This window comes from Apodemus sylvaticus, chromosome 1, assembly GCF_947179515.1.
Source record: "Apodemus sylvaticus chromosome 1, mApoSyl1.1, whole genome shotgun sequence".
Lineage (NCBI taxonomy): Eukaryota > Metazoa > Chordata > Mammalia > Rodentia > Muridae > Apodemus > Apodemus sylvaticus.
Window position 1 is genome coordinate 103,046,342 of NC_067472.1, and position 24,333 is coordinate 103,070,674.

A 24,333-nucleotide genomic window follows, 5' to 3' on the forward strand; every position below is an offset into this window, starting at 1 on the left:
TGACATTGGATGCTTATGAGACTTGGAGCCTGTGAAGGGTTTGGGGAAAGAAAAATAACATATTTGGTTGATCAAGTCATACACATTCCTTTGTTGTGAATATCAACAATGACTGTACAAGTGTAGTGAAAATTAATTTTAATTTTTTAATTACTTATTATGGTGCTAGGGATTATAGCCAAGGCATAGTCAAGGCCTCTAACGTGCTGGGCAAGCACTCTACTACTGAGCTACATACTCTGACCTGAAAATTTTTTCATTTGTGACCTCATTTATGTCACACATATTTTCTTTTTTTGTTTGTTTGTTTTTTTGTTTTTGGGGGTTTTGTTTTTTTGAGACAGGGGTTCTCTGTATAGCCCTGGATGTCCTGGAACTCACTCCATAGACCAGGCTGGCCTCGAAATCAGAAATCTGCCTTCCTCTGCCTCCCAGAGTGCTGGGATTACAGGCATGTGCCAGCACCGCCCAGCACACACATATTTTCTGAAAGCCAATGTTTTCTGTCCGTGTTTTAGATTCCAGGAAGAGAATAGTGGTTTCTACATTACCTTGGCTTTGTAGACATTAAATTTCTAAAAATAAAAACATTACATGTAATTTAATGGGTATGTTGTTAAAAGTATGTACAGAGTCCTGGGTAAGCAGAAAATCAAGATTTTATCTGTTTAACTTTATGTCCTTTCTATGACTAAATGTGAATAAATATTTGATGCAGTATTGCTAAGATCATTACACACTAAGTAATATATGTCACAATATGTTATAAAGTCCAATGCAGATTTTCAATCCTAGTAACTGAACTCTTCATTTATTTATTATAAGCCTTCTTAAAATTATTCTATTCTGATGCATTTTCATCTGAGATATTTTGACACAATCTTGGGCATGCTTTTATACTAAATAAGTATTGAAACCAAATATTTATTGATCAGAAGCCATGGAAATTTTAATGTTAAAATATTCTGTGTTAAATGTAAATTTTTACCACTTACTAAACATGAAAGCAAATTTAGATGTTAATGAAATACTCTTTCACATAAACAATTAAATCTAAGCTGAGTATTTCAAACTGCAGACTATAAAGTATCTTTAAAAGTTTTCTGATCTAAATGACATTTCTATTTTATAATGACCCCTGCTGAAAATATCACTTTATAAATACGTAGGACAAAATGGCACAAGTACACTTAGAGTCACTTAAGAATTAAACTGAAGTCAGTGAGTAGAATAGTAGTACTTTAAATTATAGCATTATACAATCCAAAGATAATACTGAAAAAAATGCTGATAAAAATATCCAAAGGCTTTCTTTTCTGTAATAAAAACATTATGTTTCCATAGGAAGAAATTTTGTGTGCACGGAACAACAAACAAAGAAACAAAAAAACCACAATTGACCCAAAATTGAACCAAATTGTTGCAGGCTGTCTTCACTAACATTTGAGGTGTGGTAGCATATGCAATGACAAGTGTACATGTGGTGCGTTCACATCCAAGCCAGCAATGAAGTCACATGGTTGCAGCATGGGCTGTTGTTTTCAGAAAGCCCTCCAATTCATTATTTGTTTCATTCTGGATAGCATTTTGTTCACTGAGCATTCAGAACCTTAACTACTGTTGCCAAATCTCCAACATCTGGACAGGTCAACCATGGTCATGTAGGTCAGAGGGACCTGACCCACATGTTTAAAAGTTAGGCTTAAAGAAAATATTTTATTTATGTACATTTTTAAGTTTTCTAAATTCTCAGAAGTAGAAACAAGACCTCATTTTTGTCTTCAAGAATCTCACAGTTGCGGGTGGATAAGCAAGGAAGTCTAAGAATTCGTTGTTTCTAATGGCTGAATAGTACTCCATTGTGTAAATATACCACATTTTTTGTATCCATTCCTCCGTTGAAGGACATCTAAGTTCTTTCCAGCTTCTGGCTACTACAAATAGGGCTGCTATGAACATAGTGGAGCATGTGTCCTTATTGCATGCTGAAGAATCCTCTGGATATATACCCAGTAGTGGTATAACAGGGTCCTCAGGAAGTGACATTCCCAGTTTTCTGAGGAACCGCCAGACTGATTTCCAGAGTGGTTGCACCATCTTGCAAGCCCACCAGCAGTGGAGGAGTGTTCCTCTTTCTCCACATCCTCGCCAACACTGGCTGTCTCCTGAGTTTTTGACCTTAGCCATTCTGACTGGTGTGAGGTAAAATCTCAGGGTTGTTTTGATTTGCATTTCCCTAATGATTAACGATGTTGAACATGTCTTAAGGTGTTTCTCAGCTCTCCGAAGTTCTTCATGTGAAAATTCTTTGTTTAGCTCCATACCCCACTTTTTAATGGGGTTATTTGGATCTCTGGGTTCTACTTTCTTTACTTCTTTGTATATATTAGATATTAGCCCTCTGTCGGATTTAGGGTTGGTGAAGATTTTTTCCCAGTCTGTTGGTTGACGTTTTGTCCTTTTGACGGTATCCTTTGCCTTATAGAAACTTTGTAGTTTTATGAGGTCCCATTTGTCAATTCTTGATCTTAGAGCATAAGCTATTGGTGTTCTATTCAGGAACTTTTCCCCTGTGCCCATGTCCTCCAGGGTCTTCCCCAGTTTTTTTTTCAATTAGTTTCAGTGTGTCAGGTTTTATGTGGAGGTCCTTGATCCATTTGGAGTTGAGCTTGGTATAAGGAGATAAAAATGGATCGATGCGCATTCTTCTGCATGCTGACCTCCAATTGAACCAGCACCATTTGTTGAAAAGACTATCTTTTTTCCACTGGATGCTTTCAGCCCCTTTGTCGAAGACCAAGTGACCATAGGTGTGTTGGTTCATTTCTGGGTCTTCAATCCTATTCCATTGATCCACTTGCCTGATATTGTACCAATACCATGCAGTTTTTATCACGATTGCTCTGTAGTAGAGTTTAAAGTCTGGGATATTGAATCCCCCTGAAGTTCTTTAACTGTTGAGAATAGATTTAGCTATCCTGGGTTTTTTGTTATTCCAGATGAATTTGAGAATTGCTCTTTCTAGCTCCATGAGGAACTGGGTTGGGATTTTTATGGGAATAGCATTGAATCTGTAGATTGCCTTTGGCAAGATGGCCATTTTAACTATATTAATCCTGCCAATCCACGAGCATGGAAGGTTTTTCCATTTTCTGAGATCTTCTTCGATTTCCTTCTTCAGAGATCTGAAGTTCTTGTCATATAGGTCTTTCACTTGTTTGGTTAGAGTGACCCCAAGACACTTTATGTTGTTTGTTCCTATTGTGAAGGGGGTCATTTCCCTAATTTCTTTCTCAGTCTGCTTATCCTTTGAATATATAAAGGCTACTGATTTGCTTGCATTGATTTTGTAGCCAGCCACTTTGCTGAAGTTGTTTATCAGCTGTAGGAGTTCTCTAGTAGAGTTTTTAGGGTCACTTAAGTATACGATCATATCATCTGCAAATAGTGATATTTTGACTTCTTCCTTTCCAATTTGTATCCCTTTGACTTCCTTCTGTTGTCTAATTGCTCTAGCTAGGACTTCAAGAACTATATTGAAAAGATATGGAGAGAGGGGGCAGCCTTGTCTAGTCCCTGATTTTAGTGGGATTGCTTCAAGTTTCTCTCCATTTAGTTTGATGTTGGCTACCGGTTTGCTGTATATTGCTTTTACTATGTTTAGATATGGGCCTTGAATTCCTGTCCATGCAAAGACTTTTAGCATGAAAGGATGCTGAATTTTGTCAAATGCTTTTTCAGCATCTAATGAAATGATCATGTGGTTTTTTTTCTTTGAGTTTGTTTATGTAGTGGATAGCATTTATGGATTTCCATATATTGAACCATCCCTGCATCCCTGGGATGAAGCCTACTTAATCATGTTGGATGATCGTTTTGATGTGTTCTTGGATTCGGTGGGCAAGAATTTTATTTAGCATTTTTGCATCAATATTCATAAGGGAAATTGGCCTGAAATTCTCTTTCTTAGTTGGATCTTTGTGTGGTTTTGATATCAGCGTAATAGTGGCTTCGAAGAAGGAGTTGGGTAGTGTTCCTTCTGTTTCTATTTGGTGGAAGAGTTTGAAGAGTATTGGTGTTAAGTCTTCTTTGAAGGTCTGATAGAATTCTGCACTGAAACCATCTGGTCCTGTGCTTTTTTTGGTTGGAAGCCTATCTATGACCCCTTCTATTTCTTTAGGGGTTATGGGTCTGTTTAGATGGTCTATTTGATCCTGGTTTAATTTTGGTAATTGGTATCTGTCTAAGAAAATGTCCATTTCCTCCACATTCTCCAGTTGTGTTGAGTACAGGTTTTTGTAGTAGGATCTGATGATTTTTTGAATTTCCTCGGTTTCTGTTGTGATATCTCTGTTTTCATTTCTAATTTTGTTAATTTGGATACTGTCTCTGTGCCCTTTGGTTAGTCTGGCTAAGGGTTTATCTATCTTGTTGATTTTTTCAAAGAACCAGCTTTTAGTCTTGTTGATTCTTTGTATGGTTCTCTTGGTTTCTACTTGATTGATTTCAGCCCTGAGTTTGATGATTTCCTGTCTCTCCTCCTCCTGGGTGAATTAGCTTCTTCTTGTTCCAGGGTTTTCAGTTGTTCTGTTAATCTTCTAGTGTAAGCTCTCTCGAATTTCTTTTTGAAGGCACTCAAAGCTATGAGTTTTCCTCTTAGCATGCTTTCATTGTGTCCCATAGATTTGTGTATGTTGTGCCTTCATTTTCATTAAATTCTAAGAAATCTTTGATTTCTTTCTTTATTTCTTCCTTGACCAAGGTATCATTGAGTAGAGTTTTATTCAGTTTCAATGTGTATGTGGGCTTTCTGTTGCTTTTACTGTTACTAAAGACCACTTTTACTCCATAGTGATCTGATAGGAGGCATGGGATTATTTCAGTCTTCTTATATTTGTTGAGGTCTGTCTTGTGACCAACTATATGATCTATTTTGGAGAAGGTACCATGAGGTGCTGAGAAAAAGGTATATTCTTTTGCTTTGGGATGAAAAGTTCTATATATATCTGCTAAATTTAATTGGTTCAAAGCTTCAATTAGTTTCATTGTCTCCTTGTTTAGTTTCTGTTTTCCTGATCGGTCCATTGGTGAAAGTGGAGTGTTGAAGTCACCCACAGTTATTGTGTTAGGTGCAATGTGTACTTTGAACTTTAGTAACATTTCTTTTATGAATGAGGGCGCCCTTATATTTGGGGCATAGATGTTCAGGATTGAGAATTCTTCTTGTTGGATTTTTCCTTTGACCAGCAAGTAGTGACCTTCCATGTCTCTTTTGATGACATTAGGTTGAAAGTCAATTTTATCTGAAATTAGAATGGCAACTCCGGCTTGTTTCCTGGGACCATTTGCTTGTATAATTGTCTTCCAGACTTTTACTCTAAGGTAGTTTTTGTCTTTGACATTGAGGTGTGTTTCCTGTAAGCAGCAAAATGTAGGGTCCTGTTTACGTAACCAGTCTGTTAGTCTCTGTCTTTTTATTGGGGAATTGAGTCCATTGATGTTAAGAGATATCAATGAGTAGTGGTTATTGCTTCCTAACATTTTTTATTTTAATTTTATACGTGTGTGGTTATTCTCTTTGGGTTTGATGAAAGAAGCTTAATATCCTGCTCTTGCCAGGGTATAGTTTCCCTCGTTGTACTGGTGCTTTCCCCCTATTAACCTTTGTAGGGCTGGGTTTGTAGAAAGATATTGTGTAAATTTGGTTTTGTCGTGGAATGTCTTGGTTTCTCCATCTAGAGTAATTGAGAGTTTCGCTGGGTATAGTAGTCTCGGGTGACATTTGTGTTCTCTTAGAGTCTGCATGAGCTCCACCCAGTATCTTCTAGCTTTCATGGTCTCTGGTGAGAAATCTGGTGTAATTCTGATAGGTCTTACTTTATATGTTACTTGCCCTTTTTCTCTTACTGCCCAAAGTATTCTTTCTTTGTTTAGTACATTTGGGGTTTTGATTATTATGTGACAGGAGGTATTTCTGTTCTGGTCCAGTCTGTTTGGAGTTCTGTAGGCTTCTTGTATATTCATGGGCATCTCTCTCTTTAGGTTAGGGAAGTTTTCTTCCATAATTTTGTTGAAGATATTTGCTGGCCCTTTAAGTTGTAAATCTTCACTCTCATCAATACCTATGATCCTTAGATTTGGCTTTCTCATTGTGTCCTGGATTTCCTGGATATTTTGGGTTACAAGCTTTTTGCATTTTGCATTTTCTTTAACTGTTGAGTCCATGGTTTCTATGGTATCTTCGGCATCTGAGATTCTTTCTTCTATCTCTTGTATTCTGTTGTTGATATTTGCATCTATGGTCCCTGATTTCTTCCCAAGGTTTTCTATCTCCAAAGTTGTCTCCCTTTGTGCTTTCTTAGTTGTTTCTACTTCTGTTTTTAGATCCTGGAAATTTTTGCTCAGTTCTGTCATTTGCTTGTTTGTGTTTTCCTCTAATTCTTTAAGCGATTTTTGTGTTTCCTCTTTCATGACTTCTGCCTGTTGATCAAGGTTCTCCTGTATTTCTTTAAGTGATTTTTGCGTTTCCTCCTTATTGGCTTTTGTATTCTCCTGAATTTCTTTCAATGATTTTTGTGTTTCCCTTGTAAGGGCTTCTAATTTTTGATCCATTTCCTCCTGAATTTCTTTAAGTATGTCCTTCATGTGTTCCTGTACTAGCATCATGACCAGTGATTTTAAATCCAAATCTTGTTTTTCTGGTGTGTTGGGGTATCCAGGACTTGCTAATGTTGGAGAATTGGGTTCAAATGCTGCCATAATGCCTTGGTTTCTGTTAGTAACGTTCCTAAGTTTGCCTTTAGCCATCTGGTTCTCCCAGGAGTTAGATGGTCTTATTGTCACTGGCTGGAGCTTCAACCTACTGTAGATCTTTAAGGTTATTTCTGCAACACTGAAAGACTGGGTTTCTTCTGGCACAGATTACTGATATGCTGGCTTCCTCTTTTGTGCCTTTGGAGCCCTTCTCAATCTTGCCTCAAGCAATACTATACTTAGGTTGTCAAGGTCAACCAGGTGTTCTATGTCTGCTCTATTATGGAGGGAAGAAGTTGTGGTGGGTGTCACTCCCTCTGTTGATTCTCACATAGGACACAGGTCCTACGATGGACTGGCTTGCAGATGAACTGCCTATGTGCTCAGTTCCTGAGTGCAGGCAGACCCCTGGTGGTTTGCACCACCAGAATTCTAAGGCTCAGGGTGTTACAGTACCTAGTAATCCTTTTGTGTCCCTGCAGACAGCAAATATGGCTGCGGGGCTTCTCTCCTTCCACAACTTCCTGGGCAGGACGCGAGCCCTGAGCCCGGTGGGCTGACAGACAAAAGCTACCTACGTGCTCAGTTCCTGAGTGCAGGCAGACACCTGGCGGTTTGCACCACCAGAAATCTAAGGCTTGGGGTGTTACAGTACCTAGTGATCCCTTTGTGTCCCTGCAGACAGCAAATATGGCTGCCCCTGCTACATTTTTCTAAATCAGAATAAAATGATATCTTCTCTGAAGAAGGTTCTGTAGAAGGATGTGGTACAGCAGACTTGACACCACAGCCAAGGTGAGTAATCAGGACTTGCAGTTGAGCTTTCCTCTATTTGTAGAGTGATGAGAGAATCCTTTTCCCCCCTTTCCCACCAAAGCTCAAGGAAAAGAAATAACAAAAGGTAGAGACTAAAAAGAAATAATAAAGAGTCCCAAGTAGTGGGTTTTAAAAGAGCCCAGAAATTGCAACTAAGTTCTAAAACAGGAAGTCTAGATGGTTGATCCGAAAAAAAAAAAGTGATGCTTGAAAGAACCACTTAAAAGCCGTATAGACTGAAATGTTATTTTAAAAATTAAATATTCATACCAAAATGTACCCCAGACTCATCAGGAGAATTGTTCATTTGTTCATCAAAATGACTGAATTTCTAGTATGTACATTATATGTTAGTCAAAGCTGCATGGAAAAGCAGAACTGGGGGAAGAAATTGGCCCCTGAAGTAGGGAGGACTAGTATGTGAATTATTCAGGGCAGGCTGGAGACTCAGTGAAGAGAATGCATCTCAAGGACAGCTGGAACAGAATCACTTGTCCTAGGAAAACCTCAGTTTAACCTCTCCCCTGTTTAAATGAGGCCACACACAGATCAGAGAGTAATAATTATTCCTCAACATCTAATAATTCAAAGGGTAATGTTTATATAAAAACATTTATTCCTAGAAATATCTAGACCACCCTTTGGCCAAAAGTTGTACTACTATGATTTATCAAGTTAACAGAAGAAATTAGTGTTACCATACACTGAAATGTAACTTTATCAAAGAGAATCAGACTTCAAGTTTTGGTAATGTATTGAGACCAGAAAGTGATGTGTAAGTGGAAATTTTACATAAATCAGGCATGAATCAGTATTAGAAGAAAGAAAATTCTTGGAAGTTAGTGTAGGAAAAAATAATAAGATAAATCTTAAAATCAAAGATATAAAATAAAAACAATATGGAGAGATGGCAAAAAAGATTTATTAATGATTTGTTGATGATTGCATAACTGGTTGGCTGGTTGGCTGGTTTGCTGGCTGGCTGGTTGGTTGGTTGGTTGGTTGGTTGGTTGATTTTTACAAACAGTATATTTAAAATCACCAAATTCCAGTTAAAGTGACAGATAATCTGGCTTATGCCTCTGTGTTTTACAAAGAGGAAGAATGAGGAGAAGGAGAGGGAAATGAGGCTGGGATCAAACACAGCCTGAGAAGCAGTATAGCATAGTAAAAAAATAAATAAATAAAAGTGGGGGCAGGGGTATAGCCGCCCGCAGCCACATGCGAACCGGATTACCTGGAAGAGAATTCTGGGGGTAACTGGAAGGGGGCAAAAGAGAAATGAGTCAAGACGACAGTTGCCGATAGAGACTGACTGTACTATTATTTAGCCAATATTTATAGTCTTTGGAAAAACCACCCTGCCCCCCAAATGGCCTCGAATTCCTAGGATCTTCTTCTCGGTGGGTTGCCTGCTTCCAGTCATGCAGTTTTCTGCTGGTCTCCAGGTGGAACTGCCCTGAGGCAGCCTTGGTAGTTAAGGTGAAAGTGGCTGTATTGTTCCCAATGGAACAAGATAACACCAGGGGAAGGGTGGAGGCTGTAGGCCAGGAATGTCGCAGCTTGAATAGGCCGGAGATAACGCCAGGGGAAGAGTGGGGGTTGCCAGCCAGGAGGGTCACAGCTAAATGCTGTGGGGGGAAGGGACGGGGGGGGGGGGGGGGAAGGCATTTAAAATCAAACAGCACCAAGAATGAGTATTTCTTTCACCACAATAGGCATTTGATTATGTAAATAGTAGTAGCACTGTTGAATTTATTTTTTGCTCAGAGCTGAATAAATTCTTAAAATGCCCTGTTTATACCAGCATAATACAATAATACAGCAGAATGGCTGAAGCCCAAAAACTTTTTCCTACATTTCTCCATTTAAAATGAGTTAAACCTTACTTTCACATACTTAGAGTTGTGTGTTGCTGTTACTTCAACAAGTGAAAAAGATACATAGCTAAATTTATCTCCCATATTCCAACTCCAGAGGCATCTACTCAAATGTTGATACCATGTTCCAGCTAAAGCACTGATGGACAAATAGAGAAAATGATAGTGAACTCAGTTTACAGGGAAATACCAATTTCAAGGTGGAGACTTATGAGGATTAGTGAATTGAGACACTTGAGACATCTGTAAGGAAAGTTAGAGGGAAAGAGGAATGAGGGATGAGGCATGGGAAGGAACAGGACCAGCAGTTTCCCTAAATGACTGTGTGAAAAACAAAAGTATGAGCTATTTACTTTAGATTGAATAATGGGAAGAAAAGCACAGATGAAAGGCACAATGAGCTAAAAAGAAAAGGAAAGAAATCAATTAGAAGATATTCAACAGACCTACCTCTGGGGAGACTGTCTGAAGGTACACTATGTCACATACATCTTTTGTTAACTGAATCAGGCTTCTTAAAATAGGACACAGATAAAATATTTGAAAATCTTAGCTGGCATACTAATCATACATCTTTACAGAATTTAGCTAGACCTTTATTGGAGATTTCTTCTCTGTGAAATTAACTGTAAAGCTAAGATGTTTTGTCTACCCCATTGGTACAATGCATGATTTCCTGAGATAGAGTCCTAATCCCTTCTTCTTCAAAACCCACCATCAGTTCTATTACCTGATACCTAGAGGAGCGCAAATTACTGTTTGTTACGTGTTATGGTTGACACATACAAAGAATTTGGAATCTAGTAAAAGACACAGAAAATCAACAAGGAAGGAAGTAATCATGAAATGTAAAAATCAATTTCATGGCTGAGACCAATATAAGGATGTATCCTGTGAGAATGAAAAAAAAGGGGATATCAGTCAGGGCATCATTGAGGTGAGTCACCCAAAGGGCTCTTTGAGAAAATGATGCTTACTCTCTAAAGGAATGAGGACCTCAGCCGTGTAAAAATCAAAGGAGGAACACAGACAGAACACAAAATCCCCAAAATAAATAACACACAAATTTTTTAGAAACTTAAATATAATCTGCTTGACTGAAGAATACTGAACAGGACAAAGTCTACCCTTCAAGGAATGGTTGGGAACGGGCTTCATCACAAGACTACCAAGTCAGGTAGGTATTCAAAGGCTTTCCTTTCTGTAATAAAAACATTATGTTTCTAGGGGCTAAAATGGGTCCTCACTTTGGAGCAAAAGTACACAGTGGTAAGACCAGTAGAGCCCCTACTCTGGATACTGCTTCATAGCATATGGACTCTCAGTCCACCAACTCAGACTGAATAGCCACATTAATAAGAAGCTTTGCAATAGGCATGAGAAAACTCAAACTCCAACTGTCCAAACCTATGTTTAAAAGAAGCTAGATCTTCAAAGGTACCTATAATTTTCATGTAGATATGAGAAAGATATAGGCAAAATATCATCATGCTAAGTAGAATATAACATATACACTATGAATTGATTTTCTTATCAATATTATTACTTTATAAATAAAAGGAAACAATGAATTAATGACACTTGATTGTAAAGACTTTTGACTCGACACTGTGCCACTCTCCCGTCTCATCCTAGGTATGTTCAGTATCTGTCCAAAATGACAACATCACAGCTCCTGGGAATGCTTGGTGCTCTCCAAGGATGATCTCCTCACAGGCTTTTGTCAACATCTCCTTCTTCCAGCCACAGTCTTTCCTAATGACTGGCATCCCAGGACTAGAGGCTGTCCATGGCTGGATCTCCATCCCCTTCTTTTTCATATACACCGTGGCACTCACTGGAAACTGCCTCATCCTCCTGGCTGTGAGGAGGACCCATAGCCTGCACCAGCCCATGTACTACTTCCTATCCATGCTGGCCCTGAGTGATGTGGGTCTCAGCTTGTCCACACTGCCCTCCACCCTGGCTGTGCTCTGGTTTGACTATCGTTCCATTGACTTCGATGCCTGTCTGATCCAGATGTTCTTTCTTCATTTCTTCTCTGTGGTAGAGTCCTCAGTGCTCTTGGCCATGTCATTTGACCGCTTTGTGGCTATCTCCAACCCACTACGCTATGCATCTGTCCTCACTAACAATGTCATCATCAGGATCGGGGTGGCCATTACAACCAGAGCTACTTTGTCCCTCTTGCCATTGCCTTTCTTGCTGAAGCGACTGAACTACTGCCCTGGCAAGATCCTCCTGTCTCACTCCTTCTGTTTCCATGCTGATGTCATGAAGTTGGCCTGTGCTGACATTACTGTCAACATCCTATATGGACTCTATGTGGTTCTGTCCACAGTGGGTGTAGACTCCTTGCTTATTGTCATGTCCTGTTCCTTGATTCTTTACACAGTGATGGGGCTAGCCTCTCCCAGGGAACGCATCAGGACCCTCAACACACGTGTTTCCCATATCTTGGCTGTCCTGGTCTTCTACATTCCAGTCATAGGTGTGTCCATGATCCACCGTTTTGGAAAGCACCTGCCTCACCTTGTTCATGCCCTGATTGCATATGTGTACCTTGTGGTACCTCCTGTGCTCAACCCCATCATCTATAGTGTCAAGTCCAAGCCCATCCGGGGAGCCATGTTCAGAGTGCTGAGAGGAACAGACTCAAGCTGATGACATTGGATGCTTATGAGACTTGAAGCCCATGAAGTATATACAGAAAGAAAAATAACATATTTGGTGGATCAAGTCATACACATTGCTTTATTGTTGGTATCAACAATAAGTGTAGTAATGTAGTGAAAACTAATTTTATAATTGTTTATTACAGTGCTAGGGATCATAGCCAAGGTCTCTATCATGCTATGCAAGCACTCTACTACTGAGCTACATTCTTTGACCTGAAAATTAGTTCATTTGTTGCCTCACTTATTTCACACATATTTTCTTAAAACCAGTGTTTAGTGGCCCTGTTTTAGATTCCAGGAACATAATAATGGTTTCAACATAGCCTTTGCTTTATAGACATTAAATTTCTAAAAATGAAAGCATTTCATATAATGTAATGGATATGTTATTGAAAGTATGTATAGAGTCCTGGGTAAGCAGAAAATCAAGTTTTTATCTGTTGATCTTTGTGTCCTTTCTATGATGAAATGTGAATAATTATTTGATGCAGTATTGCTAAGAAGATCACTCAGGTGGCAGGTATTAAGTTTGTAAGTTCATCAAAATGTGCTATATTGCAGGATACGGAACATCACATTTTCCTGGTTTCCAACATTTTGGCACATGATCTCAATGTTCATCTTTAAGTTTCATGTTTCTTCAGTTTTGAATCTATCTTGAACCAAGATTTCTTTCTAAAACATGCCGATACTACTTCATCAAGACATATGAAATTATTGACCCATTAGTTTCAAGTCCACTCATAGAACAAGGAAACACCTTCCACCAAAGAAAAAGAAAGAGCCTTAGAGATAGTTCAGATAGAGGTATGATCTGATTGGCCATTTCTATAATCTCTCTGAGATTCCCCCAACCAACTTAACTCTCAACAATTATTCCCATCCCAGGGGTGGAGTTGAACACAGATAAGTTTCCCTATGACTCAAATGCCATTTTCCCTCAAGTCCTGCTACATTTTTCTAAATCAGAATAAAATGATATCTTCTCTGAAGAAGGTTCTGTGTGAAGGATGTGGTACAGCAGACGTGACTAACACCATAGTCAAGGTGAGTAATCAGGGCTTACAATTGAGCTTTCCTCTATTTGTAGAGTGACGAGAGAATCCTTTCCCCCCTTTCCCACCAAAGCTCAAGGAAAAGAAATAACAAAAGGTAGAGACTAAAAAGAAATAATAAAAAGTCCCAGGTACTGGGTTTAAAAAGAGCCCAGAAATTGCAACTAAGTTCTAAAAACAGGAAGTCTAGATGGTTGATCCAAAAAAAAAAAAAAAGTGATGGTTAAAAGAACCACTTAAGAGCCGTATAGACTGAAAGGTTATGTTAAAATTTAAATATTCATGCTTGACAGCATACCAACATGTACCCCAGACTCATCAGGAGAATTGTTCATTTGTTCATCAAAATGACTGATTTTCTAGTATGTATATTATGTATTAGTCCAAGTTTCATGGAAAAGGAGAACTGGAGGAAGTAACAAGAAATTGTCCCCTGAAGTAGTGAGGACTAGTATGTGAATGTAGTGAGGACAGGCTTGAGACTCACTGAAAAGCCGGTGTGTGCTCTGCATCCCAAGGACAGCTGGAAAAGAATCCCTATGTCCCAGGAAAATTTCAGTTTACCCTCTTGTCTATTTAAATGTGGCCATATGCAGATCAGAGTGATAATCATTCCTCAATGTCAAATAATTCAAAAGATAATTGTTTATATAAAAACATTTATTCATAGACACATCTAGAACACTCGTTGGCCAAAAGCTGTACTATTATTGATCAAGTTAACACAAGAAACTGTTACCTTACACTGGAATGGAGCTCTATCAAAGAGAATCAGACTTCCAGTTTTGGTAATTGTCAAACTTACTGAAACCAGAAAGTGCTGTGTAAGTGGGTGTATGGCACTTTGACAGACATGAATTAGTATTAGAAGAAAAAATGTTTGGGAGTTAGTACAGGAAAAAATAATAAGAAAAATCTTAAATTTAAAGATATAAAATAAAAACAATGTGGAGAGATGGCAAAGAAAGATTGGTTAATGATTTATTGATGATTGGCTGATTGATTGGTTGATTGATTGATTGATTGATTGATTGATTGATTTTTAGGAACAGTATATTTACAGTCACCAAGTGCCAGAGTTCAAGTGACAGACAATCTGGCTTATGCCTCTGTGCTTTACAAAGAAGAACATTGAGGAAAAGGAGGAGGAAATGAGGCTGGCATCAAACACAACCTGAAAAGTAGTACAGCTTAGTTTACAAAAAAATCAGAGAGTGGGGGGAGGGATTTAATACCAAGCAGCACCAAGAATGAGTATTTTGTTCACCTCAATAGGCATTTGGTAGTAGCACTCTTGAATTCATTTTATGCTCAGAGCTGAATAAATTCTTAAAATTCCCTGTATATACCAGCATAATACAATAATACAGCAGAATGGCTGAAGCCCAAAACTTTATCCCTAAATCTTTCCAGTTAAAAGGTATTAAAACCTACTTTCACATACTTAAAGTTGTGTGTTGCTGTTACTTCAACAAGTGAAAGATATATGCAGCTGAATTTATCTCCCATATTCCAACTCCGGAGGCATCTACTCAAAGGTTGATACCATGTTCCAGCTAAAGCACTGATGGAAAAATAGAAAAAAATGATAGTGAAACTCAGTTTACAAGGGAATACCAACTTAAAGGTGGTGACTTATGAGAATTAGTAGGTTGAGACACTTGAGACATCTGTAAGGAAAATTAGAGGGAAAGCGGGATAAGGAATGAGGCAAGGGAAAGGAACGGGGTCAACAGTTTCTCTAAATGGCTGTAAGAAAAAATAAGAGTATGAGCTATTTACTTTAGATTGAATGATGGGAAGAAAAGCACAGATGAAAGGCACAATGAGCTAAAAAGGAAAGAAAACAAATCAATTAGAAGATATTCAATAGACCTACCTCTGGGGAGACTGTCTGAAGATATACTATGTCACATACGTCTTTTGGTAACTGATTCAGGCTTCTTAAAATAGGACGCATAAAATATTTGAAAATCTTAGCTGACATTTTAATCATGCATCTTTATGAAATTTAGCTAGAACTTTATTGGAGATTTCTTCTCTGTGTAATCAACTGTAAAGCTAACATATTATGTCCACCCCATGGGTACAATGTATGATTTCCTGAGATAGGGTCCCACTCCCTTTTTCAAAACCCACCATCAGTTCTATTGCCTGATGCCTGGAGGAGCACAAATTACTGTTTACTTGCATTTCTTCCATGTATGTAAAACTTGACCAACATTTCATTATTCATTCACGCAAATGTTGACTGTGGTTTTACTGTTTACCAGGAACTGCACTAGGTAAGAGTTAACGGTTAACAGACAAAACCTTATGGTTGACACATCCATAGAATTTGGAATCTAGTAAAAGACAGAAAATCTACAAGGAAAGAAGTAATCATGAAATGTAAAAAAACAGGTTCGTGGCTTGCATGAAAATAAGAATGTGTCCTGTGAAAATAAAAAAAGGGGAATGTAGGTCAGGGCATCATTGAGGTGAGTCATCCAAATAGCTTTTTGAGAAAATGATGCTTACTCTCTAAAGGAATGAGGACCTCAGCCATGTGAAAATCAAAGGAAGAACACACAGAGAACACAAAATCCCCAAAATAAATAACTCAGACTTTTTTTAGAAACCAAAATATCATCTGTTTGGCTGAAGAATACTGAACAGGACAAAGTCCACCCTTCAAGGAATGAAGAGTTGGGAACGGGTTTCACCACAAGACTACCAAGCCATATCACAAGCATCCTGCTAGCCTGCATAGGGAACCACTGAAAGAGTTTTAAAAGAGGAACAACATGAAGTCCCATTCCTGAACATCAATTACCACCCACGATGTAGGAAGGGCAACTCCCTAAAGTCTACATTTCACACAAGATGCAGGGATCAAATAAGTCGCAACTAATGAAAGTCTTGAGAATCACAATGTGTCACTAACACAATAATCATACATGCAATCTTTGTAACATTATCTTCTGCAGAATAGTGATTAAGTACAGGACAGGCTGCAGGAGACAGTACTGGTTCTGGAATCAGACTTACAAAGATGCAAGACAACAGTCCATGGGCCATCCATCAGAGTGAGGCCACTTAAAGCTCTCTACTGCTGCACTTCTCATCTGTACAACTTGTGGGGAAACAAGACCAAGGTCTCTTGATTCTTTGTCTAAATAAATTTGGTCCAAAATGTTAAGTAAGAATCACAAATTTTTTTTGCATATGTCAAAATGTGTCATTAAAAAAAACCCAAGGGCAAGATAAACAGATGAGCTTTGGAAAAACTCAGATTTAAAAGTGTAAAACTGTGGGGAAAGCACAGTAATTTCTCATGCAGTCAGATTCTTTATACAGTTCCTTGAGTGCTATAAAAATAAACTTCCTTTATTTCTTCTGCCTGGTTTAATTTTCCTTATCACTTACCAAGTGGGAATTCTCATTTCCTTCTACACATGGGGATATAATGGGTCCTCAATTTGGACCAAAAGTAGACACTGGTAAGACCAGTAGAGCCCCTACTCTGGATACTGCTTCATAGCATATGGACTCTCAGTCCACCAACTCAGACTGAATAGCCACATTAATGATAAGAAGCTTTGCAATAGGCATGAGAAAATTCAAACTCCAACTGTCCAGACCTATGTTTAAAAGAAGCCAGATCTTCAAAGGTACCTATAATTTTCATGTAGATATGAGAAAGATATAGGCAAAATATCATCATGCTAAGTAGAATATAACATATATACTCTGAACTGATTTTCTTATCAATATTATTACTTTATACATAAAAGGAAACAGTGAATTAATGACACTTGATTGTAAAGACTTTTGACTCGACACTGTGCCACTCTCCCGTCTCATCCTAGGTATGTTCAGTATCTGTCCAAAATGACAACATCACAGCTCCTGGGAATGCTTGGTGCTCTCCAAGGATGATCTCCTCACAGGCTTTTGTCAACATCTCCTTCTTCCAGCCACAGTCTTTCCTAATGACTGGCATCCCAGGACTAGAGGCCATCCATGGCTGGATCTCCATCCCCTTCTCTTCCATGTACACTGTGGCACTCACTGGAAACTGCCTCATCCTCCTGGCTGTGAGGAGGACCCATAGCCTGCACCAGCCCATGTACTACTTCCTATCCATGCTGGCCCTGAGTGATGTGGGTCTCAGCTTGTCCACACTGCCCTCCACCCTGGCTGTGCTCTGGTTTGACTATCGTTCCATTGACTTCAATGCCTGTCTGATCCAGATGTTCTTTCTTCATTTCTTCTCTGTGGTAGAATCCTCAGTGCTCTTGGCCATGTCATTTGACCGCTTTGTGGCTATCTCCAACCCACTACGCTATGCATCTGTCCTCACTAACAATGTCATCATCAGGATCGGGGTGGCCATTACAACCAGAGCTACTTTGTCCCTCTTGCCATTGCCTTTCTTGCTGAAGCGACTGAACTACTGCCCTGGCAAGATCCTCCTGTCTCACTCATTCTGTTTCCATGCTGATGTCATGAAGCTGGCTTGTGCTGACATTACTGTCAACATCCTATATGGACTCTATGTGGTTCTGTCCACAGTGGGTGTAGACTCCTTGCTTATTGTCATGTCCTATTCCTTGATTCTTTACACAGTGATGGGGCTAGCCTCGCCTAGGGAGCGCATCAGGACCCTCAACACATGTGTTTCCCATATCTTGGCTGTTCTGGTCTTCTACATTCCAGTCATAGGTGTGTCCATGATCCACCGCTTTGGAAAGCACCTGCCTCACCTTGTTCATGCCCTGGTTGCATATGTGTACCTTGTGATACCTCCTGTGCTCAACCCCATCATCTATAGTGTCAAGTCCAAGCCCATCCGGGGAGCCATGTTCAGAGTGCTGAGTGGGAAAGGCTAAGGCTAATGAAGATTAAATGCATCCCAAATTGTATAAAATAGAAAATATGCTATAACAAGCACTAAAAATTTCTAGTTGTGAAAACACCATCTTCCTTATTCCTGTTACATATCTGTTTATTATTTGCTGTGTAAAGATGGAATTGTACAGATTAAGCACTAATAAGTACGTGAGATGCTTTCTTTTGTTTCCATAATTTTACACTTAGTACCAGGAAAAAAGCATATGAGACAACCATTCTGTAGAGCAAGAAGATTCATAATAAATCTTTGTGAAAGAGATTACTAGAAAGCATAAATCAGTAGTTTAAAGAACATACCTGAAAAGATTGAAAAAAGGATAATTTATTTCCATCTAAAAATCAATTTTTTTAGCTTATGCAGGAATTGTGGGAGATAAAATTGAACCATATGAAAAAAGTTACACTTTTTATGTAAATACATTCATGGGAAAGATGTTTTTCATTCCATGTTCGACCATTGATTTATACATGTGATTTTATGTATACATATACATATTTGTGTATACACATATGTATAATATAGATGGCACTGTGAATTATATATGATAGAACTATTGCAGTGTTTGAAATAAAAATGGAGATAATAAAGCCAGTTTGTACATGACTTCACATAATATTCTAAGTTTATTTATACCTAGTAAATAAAGATTATTTATTTTTAAAAATATTTTGTTAGATAATTTATTACACAATATCTTCTAGTATTAATTACAGATTGGAGGTGTGTTAAGTACATGCCCCAGACTGAAGTAACCTGAAATCTTTACTGAAATCTAAAGTACTAATTCTGTCCCTAAAAAAAAAAAAAAAAAGAATTGACCAGCGTAGTTAATCCGTTCATCAAACATTACATATGAATGACTCCAAAGGGACTGCAAATACAAAGCATACAGAGAGTGAGATGGAATGGAAGCATACACCTGTGATTCCAACACTTGAGAGGTGCACGCCAGGGAATCATGAGTTTATGATAATCCTTAGCTACAGGGTGAATTTCAGACCAAGATCATGAGAATCTCTCTCTCAAAAAAAAAACAAATCATCAAAATGAACACACACACATGCCCTCTAAACACACACACACACACACACACACACAAACTCATCTTATGTCCAAGCAAAGGCATACATGCAAGCTCACACCAAAACCTTGGAAGAATAAATACAATAGCTTTTAAATTCTTTTGATTAATATATTAAAGATTTTTATTATGTTTTAATTAATTTGTATTTTTTGAATATCTGTGATTTTTGTTTACAGTGATCACATTTCACTTTGCAAATAATAAGATCATGTCTTTTTCTCAACTGCAGTGTCAGAGCACTCCTGGGCAATGAATGACCATCCACCCTCCTCCCCTCAGTTCAAATGACCAAATCTTGCATTTCACACTATTTTCTTTGGCCGCTCCTCACATTGGTCTAGTCAATTTTATCATCTACACAGTTCTTATATTCTGGAGTATAGTCCAAGAAGTTGAATGTGCAAGTGGGTCTCTGTGCTAGCGATGTCTAAGAAATACAACCCCGCCCCCTCTTTGCTGCCTGCCACTCATACTCACCAGTCACACCCTGTGTCTGAATACGACTTTTCTGTGTATGATAATCCCAAACCCTGATCAATCCTACTCTGCCTCTACAATGCCCTGCCCACTCCTGTAAATGCTGTAGCTAGATAATAGGATTCCTACGTAGGACTGTCAGCTATATTCATGATAAGTACATCTGGTAGGAATGCAGTCCTTATTTCCCTCATTGCAACACAGCTTCCGACCCTGGGTATCTGTGGCACTTGCTTGTATATGTCCTCCTCATTTTCTATGGACCCGCCTTTCCCTAGCCTTACATCCTTGTCAGTCTCATTCATTTTCTATGGACCCACCTTTCCCTAGCCTTACATCCTTGTCAGTCTCATTCATTTTCTATGGACCCGCCTTTCCCTAGCCTTACATCCTTGTCAGTCTCATTCATTTTCTATGGACCCACCTTTCCCTAGCCTTACATCCTTGTCAGTCTCATTCAGCCTATTTAGTCTCATGCCTCTTCCTTTTGACTCTCTACTCCGGTGGCTAGCCCTCTCTTTTCGACAAGGCACTGGATATTCTCAACTGCTTCTCCTAAATCATCCCTCAGATACCCATGGAATCTGCAGCTAACCACATTGTTTCTCGAATAAACCCATCTGGAGACACTCTAGTTTCCATTGTGCAGACACTGTAATGATTGGGTGAGGCACAGAGCAATATTTATTGGAATGATTAGAACCATGAGTTCTACTGATAGAAAATTACTCAAAACAGCACTAGGTAGGTGGAAATAAATGACCAAATGCCTCCTCCAAAAACAGTGTAAGACTCTGATAATTCAACATTTTGCCAGTTTGTCTAACAATTCTTCTACACAACATAGGATTGGACATGAAAATCTTCTTTTTCTCTTCTATTTTTAAGCTTCTGTGATCCTATATAATTCACTGACTCCCATGAAATATTAATTTCCCCATTGGTGCAGTCACAATACAAATAAAAAGTTGATAAACTTAAATAAGTAAAAGTGTCTTCATGGCTGTGACAACCATCACACATTTTGTGTCATCTCACAATGTAGGCAAGTGTATTTGTTCTGGCCTGAGGCCCAGGAGAAAAACATTTCTTTGGAGATTGTTTTGAATGAGGAATCCAGTTCTAACTTCTTAGAAATCCAAAATCATTGTGAATTCTGATGAGGAAATTGGGTTTTAAATGGATTATATAATTTTAGTATAGTCTTGTGTTTATTTTTCTTTTGTCATGCCTTTGGTGAACATTTTAGATGTGTTGCTCCATCTCCAAATGCTGTGAACCATCATCAGTGAAATGAATTGAAATTTGGAAGTAGTGATAAAATTGGGGGTAATAACTTTCAAAATACAAGTCTTGGTCTTAATAATTATCTAGAAAAAAAAACAAAAGAATGAATGTGATATTAGGAAACAGAGATTGCAGGTGTTCTTCCATTCCACATAGAATTTCCACAAGTTTCATCCTCAAAAGATCAGAGCTTTGTTTTTATGAAGAAAGATTTATTTTCTTAATATTGTCTTCCAAGATCTCATACTAAAGTATGAGTTACAGAATTTTGAATGGAGGAAGGTTTCATGATGGTTTCCTAGTGATCTGAAGTGTGTGTGGTCATGAGAAAAAGACGAAGGATGCGCTGTCGTATCTCCTTTGTCTTTACTCCATAGACAATGGGGTTTAGCACAGGAGGAACCAGCAGATAGATGTTCGCCATAATGACAGGCAGGAGAGAGTCGCGCCTCTTGCTAAAACGGTGCACCATTGACAATCCAATGAAAGGCACGTAGAAGATGAAAACAGCACACACATGAGAGACACAAGTACCAAAAGCCTTTGCCTGGGCTTCACGTGTCAAGCCCAGCACAGTCTTAAGGATGAGCAAATATGAGAAGGAAATGAGAAGTGAGTCCAAACCTATGGCTGAGATGATGACAATGAGTCCGTAGATGACATTGACACGGATGTCAGCACAGGCCAGCTTCATGACGTCTTGGTGTAGGCAGTAGGAATGAGAAAGGATATTGGAACGACAGAAAGGCAACCTTTTGATGAAAACGGGTAAGGGTGCCATTAGTGCTGCACCCCGGACCACAGCAGCCATGCCAATCTTGGCAACACGAGGCAATGTGAGCACTGTGGCATGCCTTAGAGGATGACAAATGGCCACATAGCGGTCAAAGGCCATGGCCAGCAGCACTGTAGACTCCATGCCAGATAAGGAATGGATGGCAAACATCTGTACCAGACAAGCATCAAACTGGATGGTAGTGGAATTGAACCAAAATATGGCCATCATTTTTGGCATGGATGAGGTAGAAATGAGGATATCTAGGCCAGAAAGCATGCAAAGAAAGATATACATGGGCTCATGTAGGCTGTGCTCTGTCCTCACAATGTAGATAATTGTCAAGTTACCTAGCACAGCAATAAGGTAGAGGGAACACAATGGGAAAGCCAACCAAAACTGGACCTCTTCCAATCCTGGGAGGCCTATTAAGATGAAATATGTGGCACTGGATTCACTGCTATTGAGGCCCACCATATTGAAGGAATCAGGATGTAGCCAGTACCAGGAAGATTGAAGCTGAAATACAAAGACAAGTCGTTGTCAAGTCCTCTAGAATCTCAGTACCATACCACCCTTGATCCCAGTTTCTAGTTCTCTAACAAAACTAATTCCATTGCCTATTAAAACTCTGAACCTACCCTAAATTTCATCCAACATAAATCAAGTACCAGGCAAAAAGCCAATTACTTCTACTTGTATATTATGTGAAATGGTAAGATGACATCTGATATAATTAGTCATTTATTTTCTCAAACCAAAAAAACAATTATATCCTCTGTGGTATCTTAAACTCATACTTCCTATTTTTTAACATTAATTACATTAACCATCTTAGTTATTGTAAAACTCTGGAAAATGAAATCATAGATGGAGAAATATTAAATGAAAAATTTTAATACTGTAATTATGACCACCTCATCGGTCCATTCTAAGGTGATTATCATGCAAATCCATCAGTGGTAATAATAACATAAGCTGACATTGAAATCTAACTAGATCCCTAATCTAATAATCTAATTTAGCCTTAATTCTAAGTCTAATGTCACACAGTAATAGAAGACATTTCAATATTAATTTAATAGCATCTATTTTATTGTGATAAAGCCTATTTCAATAAAAACATGACTGCAATTTTATCCTGAACTCTAAGTCTTAATTTCCATTATCTAATCAAGAGTTTACTCTTGCCCTACATAACTTATATCAAAAAAAAAAAAGGTAACAGCTTAGATGGATCTTAAACAATGTAGCCTTACAGCCAGCACACCAGCACTGATCTGATTATATACAGGAATGGATAGAGTTGCATTTTCACATAAACAATTTTTCTGACAATTTATTATAACATGAGGACAGAATTTTTATGGAGACAGACACATCTTAAATTATAATTTGATTTCCTATAGCCTAGGAACCCTAAACAAATCATAAACTACAAAAACAAATATTTATGAAGACAGATGCACACAAGTGTTTCCATTAGCACTGTCTGTCCCCAGAGGACTCACCTGACCTGGAAAGGTTTCTATTCATTTCTAAAATGAAAGAAAACATGTGAATTTTCTCCCGAAGGTATTTGAGAAAACATTTCCAAAATGTCTCATTGAAAAAACCAGAATCCAGTCCGTTGGTGTTGGGGGCTATGCAATGTGTTGTGATGAAAGCAATATTAGAGATGCAGACTTCAGCTTTCTATGCAGCAAACTACAAACGACATTTTGCAAGTGACAAGCAAAGGAGCATTCTAACGTTAATCAACTTTGATCCACTCTTCTTTTGACCCTTTTTGTTTTGTTCTGTTGCTCACATTGTCTGTCTAGACTTTCAGCAGTTAACTGGGCATCTGATAGCTATAATAAATATTGATTTAAAATTTAAAAAAAAGAACTCTGATGTTGCTCTCCAACTAACACTTCAGCCTTGCTCTGCCTCCTTCAGCAATGCTATGGCGCACTGCTTTCTCATGCTTCTCATGGGAGCACATTCAGTGCCTTTAGCCATACTTTCATTTCCATCAACTGTATTCATCGGAAGTCTGAAAATATTAAATGTAAACGTGAAAAATAAAGAGTTCACATGCTTTAAATTGTTTGTCATTCTGGTGAGGTTGATAAAATGTTGTGTATCTGACTCTGTCCTACCCGGGATATAAATCATCCTTTTACTCAGTCTACTGATAGCCCCAGTAGCTTCTTTAGTTAGAAGATCTACTATCAGAATATTATGGTTCAAGGAATCTGGGGTGTTTGTTTGTTTGTTTGTTTGTTTGTTTTTTGTTTTGGGGGGTTTTTTTGGTTTGGTTTGGTTTGGTTTGGTTTTGTTTTGTTTTGTTTTGTTTTGTTTTGTTTTGTTTTGTTTTGTTTTTGAGACAGGGTTTCTCTGTTTAGCCCTGGCTGTCCTGGAACTCACTCTGTAGACCAGGCTGGCCTCAAACTCAGAAATCCCCCTGCCTCTGCCTCCCAAGTGCTGGAATTAAAGGCATGCGCCACCACCACTCAGCCTCCTTATTTTTTTTTTAATGCTCCCAAAGCACAGTATTTTTTCAATTAATTTCAATCCATGGTTTGCTAAATGTACAAATATAGAATCTACAAATACTGAGGGCTGACTTGACATATGTGTATACAC

General features: G+C 38.4%; 3 protein-coding genes across 3 annotated transcripts; 2 read left to right on the top strand and 1 right to left on the bottom strand.

The window, feature by feature from the left end:
* The first annotated feature begins 11,150 nt into the window (after positions 1-11,150).
* Positions 11,151-12,113, top strand: LOC127681172 (olfactory receptor 51I2-like). The gene has a single exon (XM_052177173.1). The coding sequence runs from the start codon at positions 11,151-11,153 to the stop codon at positions 12,111-12,113; it is 963 nt and encodes a 320-aa protein (XP_052033133.1).
* A 4,986-nt stretch (positions 12,114-17,099) lies between these two features.
* Positions 17,100-18,056, top strand: LOC127681179 (olfactory receptor 51I2-like). The gene has a single exon (XM_052177185.1). It carries the CDS (start codon positions 17,100-17,102, stop codon positions 18,054-18,056), a length of 957 nt encoding a protein of 318 aa, XP_052033145.1.
* A 3,169-nt stretch (positions 18,057-21,225) lies between these two features.
* LOC127681187 (olfactory receptor 51E1) lies at positions 21,226-22,179 on the bottom strand. The gene has a single exon (XM_052177198.1). It carries the CDS (start codon positions 22,177-22,179, stop codon positions 21,226-21,228), a length of 954 nt encoding a protein of 317 aa, XP_052033158.1.
* Between the last annotated feature and the right edge of the window lie 2,154 nt (positions 22,180-24,333).